The sequence below is a fragment of the Schistocerca americana genome, chromosome 2 (assembly GCF_021461395.2).
Source record: "Schistocerca americana isolate TAMUIC-IGC-003095 chromosome 2, iqSchAmer2.1, whole genome shotgun sequence".
NCBI classification, from domain to species: Eukaryota; Metazoa; Arthropoda; class Insecta; order Orthoptera; family Acrididae; genus Schistocerca; species Schistocerca americana.
In genome coordinates this window covers 604,498,661-604,517,977 of record NC_060120.1, presented here as the reverse complement: position 1 = coordinate 604,517,977, position 19,317 = coordinate 604,498,661, and the positions used below count along the sequence as shown (strand labels likewise).

Here is a 19,317-nt window from a genome sequence, read left to right as displayed (position 1 = left end):
CTGGATTTTTGTCAAATAAACTGAATATATTTTTTATATCAGGGTCTTGTTATCCATTGATTTTAAGTGGCCATAAAATTTTATCATTGTATCTATTATACTATCATTGTTTTCATGGACCTCCTTGTTGCTTTTGTTTCCAAATCCACTGACTGTATTTTAGACCCAAAATACTACAAATTATTCTTTTTTCTTTCTCTCAGAATTATTTAACTGTTGGCTGTGTTTATGGAGAGGCATTCTAAGGTATAAAGACACCCAGTTTTAATCACCATATTGTAATGTCAAGCTTTTGTATTAATAGACTAGGATTTTTAAAAAAATTGTATGTGTACTTTGTTGTGTGCAATGCTACTGCAATGTTTCTGGCTGTGCTCACATTAGCTGCTTTGTCCAAAGCATTGATTGGATTATTTTTCCTAAGGAGGCCTAGTTGGATGAACTTTATTTTTCCATATTTTGATTCTATGTATTTAATATATACTTTTTTTTCAAACTAAATTTATAATTCAGTTTTTTTCTTCTACCTTGTGGAGAATGTTCACCTGTTTCATAGCATTTTGTAGGTTCACTGCTAAGATTGCTAACTCACTATCAAAAGCTAAGAAACCAATTTCAAGGTTCTCTCTCTTTCTTCCAAGTTTCATTTTATTTATCATCTCTTCTTCTGTTCCTTTTCTCCATTTTTATACTACTTTCTTGTAAATTCAGATGAATAATAATGGACCCTATGCCTGTTTTAATTTTGAAAGATTTTCTTTTTTCATCTAAAAATTTAACTTTCGAAACAGTGTTAGTCAAAGTTTGCTTAATGATTACCATTGTTTTTTTAGGGTGTGGAATAGGATAACACTAATGACAGAGTCATAGGCTTTTTTAAAACCAACAAAGGATTCATAAAGATTTTGTGCACAAAGTTTCTTATATCTGATTAAGAGCTTTGGGTTTAATATGTGTTCAATACATGACATTCCTCCCTTCAAACCTTCCTTGTGTTCTCCTAATAGTTGCTCCATTTGATTTTCTAATCTATTGTGCTTACGTTTTGACAGAATTTTGTACTTCACTGGGAGGAGAGCTATGTCTTGATAATTGTTTACATACGTTTTGTTTCCCTTTTTGTGTGATAGATAAACAAGCACTATTTTCCAGTCTTTTAGTATTTGTTAAGTGTCCCAAATGTTTTCCATTCTGTTTTGTAGATGTTTACAGTTCCATCACACTTTTCCACATTTCTTCAAGAACATTGTCATCCTCCAAAGCTTAGTTGTGTTTTAGTTTAATAATTTGGTCAATTACCTGAAAGTTTGGTGCTCTCTCATTATTATCAGTCTAATACTATGTAGTACTGCAGTGGCTGTTACACAGTAAATATCACTTTTTATTGTCAGTCTGTTTATTCAGTCATTCCAAAATTAATAATGAAGTAATTCCTGGTCCATTGTGGACAACCTAAGACTCAATAGAGCAGAAGGGTTACAAAAGGTAGTGCAACATGTGTCAATTTTAGTTTTACTGATGCTTTATATAAAGTGAAAAGTGAAGTTTCCGTATTGTATTTGCACATGGTTTGTTGTATATGCAATTGTCATTCCCCTGGGCAGCTGTGTTAATGATGCAATGTCATAAAATGAAATGCAATACAATTACACTGAAAATAATGTGATGTACTGAATAGCAGATGATGTTGGAATTGCACCGAATCATTGTTTACTCCAATGAGACAGGTATCAGTCACCTTCAAGTGTGAAGTTGAAAGCAAATGTCAGCATTTCCAGAATGCAGTACTGCACCACAATCACAATTTCTGTATCATAACAAATATTACACCACTAAAATATAGTTTCTATTGATTGAAACCTAATATTTAGGTAACTGATATATTCAATCAAGTAAAGCTAAAATAAAGGATTTGTTCTCATTATTTGTTGTTAGATATCTCTGACTGACAAATCATGGAGAAAAATTGTGGAATGAATATTTAAAATTAATTTTCATCCATAAAGTCAAGTATAAACATGCAAAAAATCAGTTTTTTTTAAATATGAATAAAATAAATTGTGTAATGATAATCAAATGTACCCACCCAGAAGAAAATCTCCATCTGAATTATAAAAGCATTTGTTTCCCATTGATTTGTTACATAGATATACATGTATAGCTATTCCATGTCTTGTTCGAGGATCACCAGCTCCACAGACTGTATGAAGACCTTCGACAAAATCAACTTGTTGATCATCACTTGGCAAATCAAATGGTAGCCATCTCATCTGAAAGTTTTATTTCAAAAGTAAGCAAAATTTTACACTCTCAAAAACCACTGAACATTGATATGTATACAGAATTTTGTTTCATGCCATACCTGGTTTGGGTTTGGTGGATTTTCATTCCAATTATTCCCAAAGTGTTTTTTTGCAAATGCTTGAAAGGGTTCATGTATGACTGATGGCCGGATACGATATAGCCAAGATCTCTTATTTCCTTCTCTTGGAGCTGTTTTAACAATACGATAGTGGGTCAATAATTAGTGGGAAGAGATTACAAGATATCTGAAAATGTAAAATATTTTGAAATTCCTGCTGAGTATAGAGTGAACATAAACACTTTAAAATACTGTTAGAATTTTATGGCAATTTTATCTACATAAGATGGTTTTATTACAACTATTATTTATTAGGATTTTATTTTAACTGTTTGGGTATCAGAATTAAATATCAATAAAAACAAAAAAAGCTACAAACAACACTCTATCTCTCCCGTTCTTGTCAAATTAGATCTGGAAGAATGTAAAGGGCTATATATATATGAATTATGTTTTTTGTTCTTAAACTCTAATAACATGACCAGTCCAATATATTTGTAAAAGCGACCCACAAATCAGTAAAACTACTACTACTGCTACTATAAAAGTGATTCACAAATAAAAAAAACTGCTACTACTACTATCACCACTTCTACTACTACTACATTTGTATGTTAATTAGAAACTTTAGCCAAGATTATGAAGTTGATGTAAGTCAGTCTACAGGTTAATAATACAAACATAATAATGGCAGTACTTGTAATCTCTCAGGTCATATGTGAGCTGTCCACTACTCTCCATCTACGTATCTTTATAAGTTCTCCCCCACAAAATGTTTGCATTCTATTAATATCTTTAGTGATTTTCCAGCTTTGGCATTTAATGTGTAAAGGTAACAACTAATCAAGTAGAAAAAGCACTGAATCTTTGAAAGGTATATAAATAAGACTGATGAATCCTTTTTTTTATGATAAGGCACACATATGCACACATGTGCACATGCAGTCCCTCCCCTCCCCACCACCCTCCTCATGCACACAGGAGTGGGGAGTGGCACCACAAAATTTGACTGTCCCCATCCAGTTTCTCATCATTATTAAAATACCATCTGTACATTTGTAAAACATCTTCTTAATTGTTGCAGGACTGTCACCTCTGGAAGAAAGAATGGTGTTGAAAGTATCACATTTAAGGTCCTCTCGAGCAGAATAAATGCTGATAGTAGCCAACCCAACATATTAAAACAGTGTTTTGGGTTGTCAGGCAAAATGAAGATGTAAGCTGGGCACTGGGATGTACCTTGATGAATTATTAGCAGAATGCAAACTTCAAAAGGCAAAAACCTGGATAGCATAATGGGACATATTTTTAACCCATCCAGTTGTCTAAACTAACAAACAATTAACTATTGAGTAACACTCTCTGACTTGAAATTCTACTCAGTTCAAAATCAAAGTGATTGTTAATTCAATATTTTATGTTTAGAGGGGCAAGAAGCCTGAATCACATGAACAATGCTTTCAAAATCCCTACCATGATCAAATTTTTTATAATGTAACTTCATAAATCTACTAAATATTTTAAGCAGAAGTGTATGAGATACCTGTAAATGCAGAGCCAGATAACTGTTCTGCATACAGTCCATAAGGACACTTCTGAGGACTGTTTTGCCCATGTGGCAGGGCTCCTGGACACCTTGGATCTTCAGAGGTGAATTCACTGCCAAAGCCAGTTAAGTACTGTAACAGTTGACAGTATTACATTTACGGTGGAAACAATATCATATGTTTTTGAGACCATAAAGCATACATCATAACATTGCATAAACATTAACACATTGACTGCCATGTCCAAAATAAGTAAACTGCTCCCAGAAGCCATGTCAAGCAGTTCATACAGTCTGATTCATCATCTAATTTGTAGTCAGTTTTTTCTTGGTGGAAAAATGGAGCCTGCAAGTTATCTTAAAATTGGTGTACAGAGTAGAAAATGCAGCTAAGACACCAACAATGAGGGAACTCATCATCAACACTCAGTCAACAGCTTGTGCATTTCAAGCATGTTTGACAGTATGATCTGTGTAAGGACATGCTGCATCATTAGTTGTTCAGTCTTCATTGTGGATGGTTCACTGACATGTATTATTATCTGTGTTCAATTTTCCCCATTAAGTAGCTAGTAAGAAGAGGAAACTAAGTGATGCAGAACTTGAACAGCAAGCCGACATGAACGAATCGAATCAGACATATTTATGGATAAATTCTCTGATGATGGAAGTCTCTACAAACCATCTTCAAGTGAGGATTCAAATGCAGAAAACAGTGAATGCAATGAAAAAGATCAGTAAGTTGTTCCAATAGCAGGCATTATGAATAAAAGTGATGAGTGGAGTGACATATCAGGATCCACATGTATTTGCGTTAAGTGAGGATGTATGATTGAAATTAGACTCACAAAATTTTGGCATCAATGCACTTTTTCATTTTTAAAATTTTTTTTCTGAAGAGTTGCTAATGTTATTACATCAGCAAGCAAATCTAAATGTGAGTGAGGAAGCAGTAAAATGTGGGAGGAGATGATTCAGCCAGGCTCCTGAGATGGAGGGGTACAAATGTTGTGGAAATGAAAGTATTTCTGGGAATGTTGTTGCAAGTGGGACCTAGTTGTTTTCCATTGACAGAACATAGGCGGAGTACAAGTCTTTTTTACAGTGTCACATTCTGGATATCTTTTATGAGCAGAAACAGATTCCAGCTGTTATTGAGACATCAATGCTTCTCAGACACCTCATTGCAATCCAGTGACTGATTCTACAAAATTAGACCAGAGTTGGACCATTTCAGTAGCATCATGAGCAGTAATTATGATCCAGACAAGAATCACTGCATTGACAGGTCAATGATTTTGTGGCACAGCCATCTGTTTCTCAGGCAGTATATCAAGAACAAGAAAAACAAATATGATGTGAAACTTTATCAGTTCTGTGAATCTAATGGTGTGATTGTCAAAATAAAAATCTGCTGTGGCAAGTCACAGGATCGATGATGCATCTGAAGTTGTTTTACACCTGATGGAAGTTTCCTTGAACAAAGGATATGTGTTTCATATGGGCAATTTTTATAATTCTCTATCACTTACAAAACTGTTGTTCTGTTACAAAAGCTACATGTGTGGAACATTACATAATGATAGAAAGGAAGACCCAAAATCATTAGTTACCATGAAACAGAAGAAAGGTCAGGTGGTATGGAAGAGAAACGATAAGGCTGTCGTTTGCAAATTGAAGGACAAAAAGGAAGTCCTGACCATTTCTAATAGGCACTGTGCCAAAATGTTGGAAGTTCACAGTTGGAACGGCAAAGTTGCCTTGAAACCAAAGATTACAACAATGGCATGGCAGGTGTGATCAGTCAGATCAAATGCTGTAGTATCACTCAGTATTGTGAAAAACTACTGGATGGCCAAAATAGCTTCCTCTAAATGTAATGAAAATTTTTCTCCAGAGTGCCCACTGTTTTTATAATCAAACAACTGACTGTTGTATCAAGTCTCTAGCTTTTAGAGAAAAATTTATATATGCATTGACAGGAGATAAGATGCCAGACATCCACAAGAAAATCGGGATGGATGACAGCTTGCATTATTTAGTGGAAATACTCACCACTGAGAAAAAAGTGTGGCCATCAAAGCCATGCCTAGTGTGCAGGCAACAAAAGAAATGCCATGAATCACAGTACTTTTGTCCCAGTTGTTAAGAAAAGTTGGTGCTTTGCCTGGAAGAATGGTTCAAGATATATCATAAAAAACTTTATTTTCATTGCCATTAGCAACATAAGGTATTCATTTTGCAGCTACAGCTATTAAATTTTGTATGTGCTTTGCTGTTAGTTTATTCCAAGTGTTATAATAAAAATTCTGTTCCACAGTGCCCTGATGCTTTCCTACAGCTGTCCCTGATGCTGAAGGCCTGTTAGATTGCACATATTTGCTACACATGTTTTTGTATCTGACTTGATTCAGACACTAATTTCCTATGAGTTTAATGCATAGGGGATGCCAGTGGCCAGGTTGTCAGGCAAGTGATTACTCGTAGTTGGGAGCCAGTGTGTTAAATTAATGAAATAATAATGCATGTAGTATACCTTGGACAATTAACTTGGCACTTCAAAAAGTTGATTTGTATGCTAACGTCTTTTTAGGTCTCAGATTTGTAGTTTCTTATTTGTTTATTTGTATGGCCAGGAAACTTTAAATCTGTATTTTCCTCCTGCTTCCTTTTTCTTTATTTTGACTGTTCCTTTTTTTATATTTTATAGTTACAGGAGCCAAAGTTACACTTGTACCAAATTGTTTTCCCAAATGCCAGTTTATTCAACAATTTCTGTGGAAACTGCAACATTGAGAACAAAAATGTTCCTGAAATGAACTTTATACTACAGATTAAGTACAGCACAATACCAGTGTGATCAGGATTTCAGAAGTATACTTTAATTTTAGCCTCAAGTGTTATATATGATATGAAGCTCACACGCTGAAATGATGGCCTTGAAATATTGTCGTGGTTGTAACGGGACATCCTCCTCTAGCATTACCTTTCCTCAACAGTAGCTGTTGATACCAGTATTATTTTTTGAATTTTGGACAGGTCAGTATTATCTCAGCTGCTTTCCTGAAACCATTTGTATTATTTTGTACACAGTATGTTATATTTGAAGCTAAAATTTATCGAAATGAATTACTTTATAAAATATTTTAGTCTTGATGTTATACTTGATAAGTACTAGTACTGAATGTACAGTCTTGAGATTATTTTTTTAGAAACATTTGAAATTACAAATTATTGGTACACTTGAGATTTCTGTTCTTAATTACATAATTCTGTGCTGTTTACTATTGTTATTATTATTTTTGATTATTCCCATTTAAAGAGAGTGTTTGTACTTGAATTCCTTTATGATGGTTGTTTATGTTTTTTCTTCATTGTACTGTTTACTATATTCATTTATGGATTCATTTATGGAATAATAGTCGAAATTAAAATGTAATGGAAACTAGTTCAAATTCATTTGTTCAGAAAAATTGTTAACCTTTGGCATATTGTTATTTCCACAGAGTATGGAAGTTATAAGTGTGCCTTTGACATAATCGGACATAGTTTTGTATTTCTGTGTGAACAATGTAATTTCAGCTTTGTTAATGTGAAAAATCAAAATACTGTATGATATACTAAAATTTGAAATAATTAATTTATGTAAAAAAAAAATACTGCAACAACAATCTTCAGATTTATTTAGTTCAAACCAACCGTGAGGATGTGATGTGAGATTTTTAGCTTCAAGAATCAGGCCCCTAGACAAGAAGAACTGGAGCCATCTCAACATGAAAAGCTAGGTAAATTTGAAAGTCTATGATTAATTGACTAATAATGAAATTTTGTATGTTGCAGGAATTATTATATTTCTTTAATTTTTGAAATAAATGTATGAATAAATTTTCAATCACATGTAACAGAACTGAAGGCTACCCAGCAAAGTATCTTTTTACCAACAGTGATGATGTACTACCAATAATGATAGACCATATTGAATGAAAGTGAAGAGAACCTTACAACTACAACCAGGGGCATCGAAAAGGAAAGATAAGTACAAATTATTTGTGAAGTTGATTCGTTTGCGAACTTGTGTGCTTGTCAACAAAATGAACAGGGATGAAAACAAAAGCGAGGTAGAAATGAAAGCTGCAAGATCCAGTCAGGACCTGTCTGAGCGAGTAAAATCTTAGTCAGTAAAGAAACAGTAAATACTGATGTTTTGCACTTAATTTTGGCACAACTAGAGGAAATGAAGATGGATAACAATAACAAATTTAGTGCAGTCAATGATCAGTTAACTCAAATGAGAACAGACAATGATTGTAAATTTACTTCACTACAAAGACAATTAAAAAACACGAAACAGCAAAAAACAGTCAAATGCACAGGGTCCGAGATCAGATAGGTCAACATAGTAATCAAATTTCAGAGTTAAAAAATGGGTTGTCAGAGGAGTTAAAAAGTGTGAATGAAGAAATTGATGTTTCAGAAAATAATTTATTGTTTTAGGAAATGAGCTTATAGTTGAGTCAGCAAAAGAGAGTTTTGATGACATCAGAGTTGAACCGAAGGCTGTAGTGCAAAAACTGTGTGAATTGGGAGCTACCACCCAACAAAATGTCACCCACCCAACAAAATGTCACCAAATTAAACCAAAAAATTTTAAATATGTGAACTAATGTGACTGTTTTAGATCAAAAAATTTCAGCAGTTCAGAAAAGTTGTATTAACAAAAATACTCCCATCAAAAGTTTTCCATCAGATAATTTACTTCCAGTGGATTTTCTGCACCACTGTGGAGATTGGTTTGTGTCAGGCATCTAAGACAGTCAAAAAATTAAATTTGTTAAAATATTTCTATAAGGTGAAGCTCTGTCATTGGTATATTTAATTTTAAGTCAGTGAGAAAAATATCAAAGATTTGAGAAAAGTGAATTTTGAATGGTCCTAATTATAGGAATAGGCACAACACTTTGAAAGAGTTTTGTGAGAACCAACTTAAAAAATTAGCACATCTTGACAAACCATTTTATGAAATGGCCTTGATTGATGCACTTAAAAGAACATTACCAGAAAGATTGCAGTGGGATTTGATACCCGGACCTGAAGAGTCTTGAACAATTTTTACTATGTGTTGACAGGCTGGATAGGGCAATGGAAAGAAGTAAGTACCATAATAATGGTAATGATAGAAATCACAATGGGAGTAATCACAGAAACAGAGATAATGGTAACTTCCACCAGGATCAAAGTGTCAATAGAGCGAGAAATTCTGAACAACAGCAGGATAGGAATGATGTGAATAACCAAGAGCTTTTTAATAGAAGAAATAGTCACAGAAATAACTACTCAGGAAACAGCAGTTTCCCTCAATGAAGCTGAACAGTTTTGGGGTGAGGAACATAACAAGCACAGGATCACTATACTTGCAATTGTACAGTGATAACATTGTTAATGATATGGCACAGGTACCCGAAACTGAAGAGAAAGAATATCAGATTTCTCATTTATGTTTTGATCAAAAGTTTTGGGATACCATGTTTGATTATGGTGATGTAAGTGCTAATCACAAACCAGAATGTGAGAGTAGTGAGAATGTTGATGTAATATGTACTAATGATTTCTTCTCTTGGGCACAAAACAGTGTTGTTGATGTATGTAAATCAAGTAATGAATGTATTGGATCTGAACTAGGTGGTACTTTTGCTGTAGATGTGAATGAGAGCTGTGAAGTAACTGAGGTTTGTAAGTCTGAGACTGGTGGCTTATTGCAAATGAGTGTAGGTGAGGTAAGTCACTTTGATGGAGATGAGACCTGTATTGTTCATTGATCTTGTGGATGAAGTAATTTTGGAGGAATTTGCTGATGATGAATATCAGGTATTTGTGGAGTTTAAGAATAATGAAGGTTCAAAGTTATATGTAAATCATGTTGACAATACAGGTAAGGTAAGTAATGTATGTGATGAAAGTGAGGGTCATGGAATACCAGTCCAGTTAAAACAGTTTTTCATTGAAATCTTGCAGAGCAATGATCCAAACAATAAAAGTGAGGTATTTGTGAGCCTGAAGAATAATGATGTAAACATTTTGAACTTTGTTTGGGACCCGATCGATGATAACTTAGATAAAGGTGTATTCTGGAATAAGTTAGTTGCGGTTAGTAGAATTTGTATCCAAATCGGTTGAATGAAGCATAAGAGGATCTAATCAGGAAGTGTAATTTTGACAGTAACATGTTTTGTGAACCTTCTGAAACAAGTGATGTTAGTTGTGCTATGGAATCTATTAATTGTGTTCAATCTTTAACTGACAACATGGATAATCAAAGTAATGATATAATAGCTGTAAAGTTCATAAAACCTTGGGAAGACTATGTGGATGGAGCATTTGATGAAATTTAAAGTGACATTTTGCATGAAGTGTCAGACAACAGAGAGAATGATACATATTTTGGATGTTCTTACATTAAAATTAAGGCTAACCAGTGGGATGGGAACTGTTTGATTGGTACAGGTAGCCCAATTTGTGATATATATGAAAATTTCAGAGACAAGCTCAAGTATAATAAGAATTTTGTGGAAAGGCTCACTGTTGATGTAAAAATAAGAGCAGCAACAGGTGAACAAGGTAAATTTGTAAAATCTCAGGTACTTTTAACTTTTAGTATAGGAGACAAGACCTTTGAACATGGATGCTTAGTGATCCCCAGCCTGGAAGTAAATATAATTCTCAGTATGGATTGGATAGTGACAGTTGGTTTTTTTTTTGGGTGGAGTGCTAAAGAATTGTTTAGTTTGGAACCGAAAAGTAATATGTATGTAAAAACTAATTTCTTTATTTTAAACTGTGGGAAGAGTTGTAACTATTTGCAAAACATTGTGAACCAAGGTGAGTACCAGATGTTGTATGACAATATAAATTTTGATGAGACTGAGGATCAGAATTTTGGAAGTATAGTAGATTCTAAAATGAGGGAAGCTTAAAACTCTTAATGACCAACAAAAGGAACTACTTAGGAATTTGTTATTGGAATTTAGAAATGTATTCACTGACAGACCAGGGAAAATGAAAGTCTATCAGTGCATGCTTTACCTTAGAGATTGTCAACCTTTTGGAGAAGGAAAGATGTAGAGAAAGAAATTCAGAAAATGGAAATGTGGGGAGTAATTGAGAGAAGTAGGACTGCTATAATAATCCTTTGGTTGTGGTAAGTAAGAGGAATTGTGGAGTGAGAATTGTTTTGGGCTCTAGACATCTTAGTAAGTTTCTTATTAGAGAGAATGACCATCCTGAGAAAATGGATGAGCTGTTACACAAATTTGATTACATGAAATTAATGAGTAGTGGACTTGATCTCTGGATTTCATGATTCCACTTGAAATTAATTCTGTAAAGTACTGGTATACAGCATTATTATATAGAGGAAAGTGTTTTCAATACTGTGTGGTGCCATTTGGGCTAAATGTATCTGTTTTTGAATTTGTAAGAACTCTGGATTCTGTCTTGGGAAGTGAAGCGACTTCAAAATATTGTGTATGTTGATGACATTTTGGTCACTGAAAAGATTTTAGAACAACATTAGGATTTGTTAAGAGATTTGTTTTCAAAATTGGATTCAGGAGGTATGACTTTGAAAATAGGTAAGTGTAAATTTGATGTGGAAGAAGTAAAATTTTTAGGACATGTTATATCTGAAAGAGAAATTGCAAATTATAAAGAGCAACTTGATTCTATAAATAATTTTCCTGCTTCTTACAACAAAAAACAGCTTAAATCATTTTTGGGTTAACAGGGTTCTGTAGAAAATTTTGTAGTAGCCAAGCTTTGAATGCTTTATGCCTGTGTGAACTTCTGAAGAAGAATTCTGTTTGGGATTGGAATTTGGAATGTCAGGATGCTTTCAAGGGGATCATAGGACAGTTGTGTCATATTCAGATATTGCTCAGACTGGATTTGTCTCTTCGTTTTTGTATTATGACAGACAGTAGCAATGTTGGTTTGGGTGCTCATTTATTTCAGGTGGTTGAAGTTGAAGGTGTTATTGAACATAGATCTCTTGCATTTTCTAGTACAGTATTGCAGAAGCATCAAAAGACATACACTGTAACTGAGGAAGAACTTTCGGCTGTACATTGGGCATTCAATAAGTTTAAAAATTATTTACTAGCTCACAAAGGCATCATCTATACTGATCACAAAGCATTATACGATCTGCAGAAGAGTAAGCTGTACCATTACAGAATTACTCATTGGTTCTTGTTTTTATAGCAGTTCAGTTGTGAAATCAGATACATTAGGGGCACAGACAATGTTGTTGCTGATGCTTTGTCTATGCTACCTTTAGGGGGTGACTCTTCTAATAACTATGGAGAAGGGAGAAAGAATTTAAAATTATGTACTTGAGAGGCATAGACTGGCAATGACAAGGAAAGTGTTTCTGAAGAAGAAAAATTTGTTAACATCGAGTATAGATTTAAATGTCAGGAAGTCGTTTCTGAAAGTATTTGTATGGAGTGTAGCCATGTATGGAAGTGAAACATGGACGATACATAGTTTGGACAAGAAGAGAATAGAAGCTTTCAAAATGTGGTGCTACAGAAAAATGCTGAAGATTAGATGGGTAGATCACATAACTAATGAGGAGGTATTGAATAGAATTGGGGAGAAGAGGAGTTTGTGGCACAACTTGACTAGAAGAAGGGATCGGTTGGTAGGACATGTTCTGAGACATCTGGGGATCACCAATTTAGTATTGGAGGGCAGCGTGGAGGGTAAAAATCATAGAGGGAGACCAAGAGATGAATACACTAAGCAGATTCAGAAGGATGTAGGCTGCAGTAGGTACTGGGAGATGAAGAAGCTTGCACAGGATAGAGTAGCATGGAGAGCTGCATCAAACCAGTCTCAGGACTGAAGACCACAACGACAACAACAACACTTGAGAGGCATGAAAGAGGAAAAAGAGATCTTGAAAATTTGCAAAGACATCCCCAGGTATAAAAATCATGATTGAAATTGGAAATAGGTTAAGAGCATGTTGGGTAAGAAAGGAGGAGAAAAGACTTAACAATATTATAAGGTACATAAGGATATTTTATTCAGGAGATATAAGACTGACTCAGATGACTGGAAACTATATTGGTCGGAGCAATGTATTGATACCAGAGTTTTGGTCACTGTTGATCAACCAAATGTATGCAAAAGATTCAGGAAAACATCTTTTATAACATAGGAAGGAGAGTCAAGAAGAAGAATGCTGGCTGTGACAGATGTCAAATAGTGAAGGAAAGTAACCAAACAAGCAGAGGTCAAATGCAAAACATACTGCCTAATAGTAACCTAGACCTCATGTCTGTGGATCTCTATGGACTTTTTCCTAAGTCTAAGAATGGAGTCTGTTATGTTTTTGTGGTGTTTGATGCATTTTTGTAGTTCATAAAGCTGTTTCTTCTTAAGAAACCTACCAGTAAGCAAATCTTTCTAAGTTTCTAAATACATATTTTCATCTGATGGGTACTCTTAAAACAATTTTATCTGACAATGGTTCTCAGTTTACATCATAAACTTGGAAAGACTTGGCTGAACATGCAAAAGTAAGGCATATTCTAACCTCTATGTACCATCTGTCAAGTAAGCCTGCAGAAAGATATATGAGAGAAATTGGAAGATGGTTGAGAACATCTTTTAATAATAATTATACCAGTTGGATGTATTACGTAACTGATTTTGAGGATATTATGAAGAGCTTACAACATTCTTCAGCAGGTTTTTCATCATTTGAAGTCATGTTTAGTTGCTGACCAGCTAACTGTATTTCTGAGAATGTCACCGCAAGAGAGAGAGAAGAGTGTATCACGGAGATGATGGAAAAGCAGGGGGATAGGAGAAAGCAGAGACATGACGATGAAGGCAGATTTTCTAAGTTTGATGTAGGAGATCTTGTGCTGGTGAAAGCCACAGAGAAATCTAAAGTGTTGACATCCGAAATAAATAAATTCTTCAATATTTATATAGGACCAGTGGCAGATTTACATATAGGCCCACAAGGCATTGACCTAGGGGTGGCACCTTAAGGGGTGCAGTAGTTTTTGCTCTGTACTCATCTTAACCTTTTACGTTTTAAAATAACTGCACTTACAAATGCCAAAAATTTTTAATATTGTCGCAGAAGAAGCTGAGTAGCACAGTCACTGTGGTGTAGTGGTTATGCTACTAGACTGTTGCATGGAGGGTCCTGAGTTCACAACTCAACTGAACAGTAAAATTTTAATTTCTATATGCAATTTGAGTACATTCTAGAAGTATCCACAAATGTCAAGAATCATTTTACTGGAATATTCTGTAACTGTGTATATACTGTATGTGTTCTGGCTGGAGGTAGTTCTATCCACACTCTTGTGTGTGCAAGTGCTGAATAAACATTCCTTAAGTGAAGTTAGTGTTTGTCATTCATCTAATTACACATTCTTCTGCATGACATTATTCTGGGGGAGGCCCTGGGTAGTGGGACTTGTGATAGTGGACATCATTGACGACACAGTGGCTTCCATCATGCCATGACAGAGCCTCCGTTTATGTGATGAGAAACCCAGGTTCGAGCCATATTCAACAGATCTCAATCTATTGGAGACAGAAGAAGAAGAGGACATTACAATGACAACAACTGTGTGCCACCACATGAGGCATCCTTCCGGGTTCTCTGGTGATGATGGCCAAGATCCAAACATGTGGCTGAAGGTATATGAGCTTATAGCCAAATTTAACAAATGGGATGACACCATGTGTATGGCTAACGTATTCTTCTACTTGGAGGGCACTGCCACGCAATGGTATGAGAACAACGAGGAGGAGTTCACAAGCTGGGAAGTATTCCAGACAGAACTGTGCAAGTATTTCGGTGACACACAATGGCAGAAGTGCAAGGCTGAAGATAAATTAAAGCGCAGGGCATAGTGTCCAGGAGAAACTACAGCATCCTACATTCAAAACGTCTTGGAGCTGTGTAAAATAGTGAATTCTAGAATGAGGGAGGAAGATAAAGTTGCACATCTCATGAAGGATGTTGCTGAGGACATGTATCAAGCCCTACTCCTGAAGGAGGTTTCGACAGCAGACGACTTCATAAAATGGTGCCAGTATATCGAGACAATGCATCAAAAAAGATGTACACGCAAGAAATTTGAATGGCTTCCAAACTGCCGTATCAATGTCTGTGATGGAGGAAGAAACTGCTTTCACAAGTGTTCTTCATCACCTGTGCTGCAGGTGGCTAATGGGAAATGTAAAACCTACAGGAAGATGTGTCATTCGTGTGGGTATAAGTGGCCATATACAGCTCTTAGAATTTATCGTCTTACAAGAATGTAGTCATGATTTCATTCTCGGATGGGACTTTGTGAAAGCTTCTCAGGCGATTATAGATCGTGGTCACTCGAAGATTATGCTAGATGAGATGAGATACTGTGGACAGGAAGATGTGCATGCAAGTGTGTGGGGACTATGTATGCTGGATGAAGTTGTCATTTCTGCAGTCAGTGCTAGAAAGGTAACTGTCATGTGTCATGCCATGCATCAACCCATGAATCTTGTAGTGGAATGTAAGAGAAGCATACCACTGGAGAATGACTTGGTCATCCCAGCCTCTGTTCTCTCATTTAAGAATGGATTTGGTGAATTGTGGATAGTTGACTGTCACCGAGAACCACAGATCCTTCCAAGATGCATGTGTGTAGCAAACGCTGAGCCGTTAATTGCAGAACAGCTGAGCGTTGTAGAAACCTCCCATGCTGAGTCTGTGGGCAAAATTAGTGCTACCACTATGAGACAAGATCTTCTATCTCGACTATCACCAGATCTCACTAAGGAACAACAGAAGAAGCTACTTGCCATTCTTCAAGAGTTCTCTGAATGCTTCAATCCAGAAGTGAAGAGCAAATTAGATAAACTGACGGTGAAGTATCAGATTAGCACTGGAGACCATCAGCCAATAAGCCAGAGAGCATACCGTGTGTCAGCAACAGAACGTCGAATAATTCGCAACGACGCAGAGAAAATGATGAAGAATGACATTATTGAGCCTTCGCTGAGCCCAATGTCATCATCAGTGGTTCTCGTCAGGAAAAAGGATGGCAGTTGATGCTTTTGTGTTGATTACAGGAAGGTTAAAAAGATAACTAAAAAGGACATTTACCCTATTCCACGAACTGACAGTACATTAGATTGTCTGAAGGGAATTAAGTTTTTCTCAACCTTGGACATGTACTCGGGATACTGGCAAATCAAAGTAGATGAGGCTGATCATGAGAAAACTGCATTCATCACCCCTGAGGGCCTGTATGAGTTTAAGGTAATGCCATTTGGTTTGTGTAATGTACCAGCAACTGTTGACCGGATGATGGATAATCTTCTAAGTCACCTGAAGTGGACGATGTGTCTTTGTTATTTATATGACATTATAGTGTTCTCAGAGACATCTGATGAACACTTAAAAAGAAATGGCTCTGAGCACTATGGGACTCAACTGCTGAGGTCATTAGTCCCCTAGAACTTAGAACTAGTTAAACCTAACTAACCTAAGGACATCACAAACATCCATGCCCGAGGCAGGATTCGAACCTGCGACCGTAGCGGTCTTGCGGTTCCAGACTGCAGTGCCTTTAACCGCACGGCCACTTCGGCCGGCGAACACATAAAAAGACTGAGGGCCATTCTTAAGTGTCTCCAACAAGGAGGACTGAAACTTAATCCAAGAAAGTGTCTCTTTGGAGCAAAAGAAATCAAAATACTTGGACACCTTGTGTCAAACAAAGGTGTGCGGCCAGACCCATAAAAGGTGAGGTCTATAATGGAATTTCCTATTCCTAAAAGTATTAGAGATGTGAGAAGCTTCCTCGGATTATGTTCTTATTACCATCGTTTTATCAAAGACTTTGTTTATCAAAGCCAGGCCACTCCAAGAGTTGTTAAAAGCTGATGGTAAATTTATCTGTGGTGGAGCTCAACAAGATTCTTTCGATGTGCTGTGAAAAGCTCTGACGACTGACCCTATACTTGATCTGTATGATGAGAGAGCATTTACAGAACTACACACAGAGGCCAGTGGGTATGTGATCAGTGCTGTTCCTGGTGCAAATTTCGGATGGGAAAGAGAAGGTTATAGCCTGTGCTTCTAGGACACTTAGAAAAACCGAGAGAAACTACTCAACAACAAAAAGACAATGTCTTGCTGTGATCTGGGCCATGTGCAAATTTTGACAGTATCTCCATGGAAGGCAATTCACAGTTGTTACATACCATCATTCACTTTGTTGTTTGACAGATCATAAGGATCCAACGGGACGACTCGCCAGGTGGGCACTATGTCTTCAAGAGTACGACATTACCATAGTGTACAAAAGTGGAAAAAAACACCAAGACGCCGACTGTCTCTCAAGAAACCCTGTGCAAGACCATCAAGACTTTGATGAATATAGTGACTGTCTCACTGCACTCCAGGATCTCTCTGCTAAGCAGAAGGACGCCAAGATATCTCAAATTATGCTTGCCTTAAATTGGTCAGAGGATGTGAAAGGACAATTTAAGGTAGTTAATGGATTACTTTGCAAGAAAAACTTTGATCTGTTTGGAAAGAGGTGGCTTCCAATGATTCCTAATCACATGCACTTAGATGTTCTACAGAAATTCCATGATACACCTGAGGCCGGACATTTAGGATAGAATCCGTAAGAGAATTTTCTGGCTAGGTTTATTGAGGAGTGTCCATCACTATGTGTGGCACTGTTGAGAGTGCCAGAGGAGATGTTTAGCAAACTCAAATGGCAGACTCTGCAAGAGAGGCGCTCTGCATCACAGTGTAGCTTGCTCGCCAGGTTTTGTGAGGGTGCGTTTCTGGATGAGGTATCGAATATATTGCTTCCCCCTACTTATACCTCTTGAGGAAATCACGAATGTAAAATTAGAGAGATTCGAGCATGCACGGAGGCTTTCAGACAGTCGTTCTTCCCGCGAACCATACGCGACTGGAACAGAAAAGGGAGGTAATGACAGTGGCATGTAAAGTGCCCTCCGCCACACACCGTTGGGTGGCTTGCGGAGTATAAATGTAGATGTAGATGTAGATGCAGTTCCTCAGAAACCACCTGGCTGACTCACACCAATTCCACCAGCCAAAACACCTTTCCAGCGTGTTGGGTTTGACCTCCTCAGATGATTTCCAACGTCTGCTAGTGGCAATAGATGGATTATTGATTGCACTGATTATCTGATGCACTATGCCATTACAAAATCTATGAAAACAGTCAAAGCATTCGAGGTAGCCAAATTCATCGTGGAAGACATTGTATTAAAACACAGTGCCCCAAGGTCGTTAATTATGGATTAAGGGAAAGATTTCAATCGAATCTTGTGACAGAGATACACCACCGGTGCAACACTACTCATCACATGACGACAGCCAACCATCTGCAAACTAACGGGTTTACTGAACGCCTTAATAAGATCTTGGCCGACATGCTATCAATGTTCGTCAGTGTTGAGTAGAGCAACTGGGATGAGGTGCTACCTTTTGTAACATTTGCCTACAACACCACCAAACAAGACACCACAGGATTTATGCCATTTCTCCTGGTGCATGGGAGTGAGATGACTACGATGCTGGACACTGTGTATCTGTTGCATCCTGATGACATGGACGACAGCTACACCGGCCAGGTGTTAACCAGAGCTGAGAAAGCTTGGCAGTTATTAGCTCGACTCCGCACACAGCAGGCTCAAGAAAACGATAACTGAAGGTATGACGTGAGCAGACCGCCCTGTTGCCTACCAGCTCAGTCACCTCGTCTGAGTCTTCACTCCTGTTCGGAAGGTTGGTGTCTCTGAGAAGCTCCTCAGGCGCTATTTTGGACCTTATAAAGTTGTAAGGAAGTTTTCTGATGTTACTTATGAAATTGAAGATTTTGACCCTGACACAAGACGATAAAAGATCAGAGATATGGTCCATGTCCTTTGAATGAAGCCTATAAGGATCTTGCAACCCAGGGTAAATTTGCAGCTTCAGAGACGGGCAACAAGTGGAAAGGTGATGAAGAGAGTAGCAGTAAAGGAAGTTCTAAGAAGATCACCACCAGGGCGAACATCAGTCATCGAGAGTCAGAGTATGGAGGACCGATGAGTCATTCCCAGACCAGGAGGACCTAACACCTAGATGCTGTTCTATTAAGGAAACTGCAATGTTGCGGAAGAAGTTGAGCAGCACCGTCACCGTGGTGTAGTGGTTATGATACTACACTGTTGCATGGAGAGTTGTGAGTTCAAAACTCACCTGAATTGTAAAATTTTAATTTATATATGCGGTTTGAGTACATTCTGGAAGTATCCACAAATGTCAAGAATCATTGTACTGGAATGTTCTGTAACTGTATGT

At 36.8% G+C, this 19,317-nt stretch overlaps 1 protein-coding gene across 1 annotated transcript in view; it reads right to left on the bottom strand.

Moving 5' to 3' along the window:
* Positions 1 to 19,317, bottom strand: part of LOC124594826 (homogentisate 1,2-dioxygenase) — a 96,013-nt gene that overhangs the window by 52,846 nt on the left and 23,850 nt on the right. The window contains exons 2-4 of the mRNA XM_047133270.1: positions 3,906 to 4,041; positions 2,363 to 2,493; positions 2,087 to 2,270 (exon numbers count right to left, since the gene is read on the bottom strand). Of these exons, the coding sequence (XP_046989226.1) occupies positions 2,087 to 2,270; positions 2,363 to 2,493; positions 3,906 to 4,041 (451 nt within the window). The remainder of the gene's footprint in view (positions 1 to 2,086; positions 2,271 to 2,362; positions 2,494 to 3,905; positions 4,042 to 19,317) is intronic.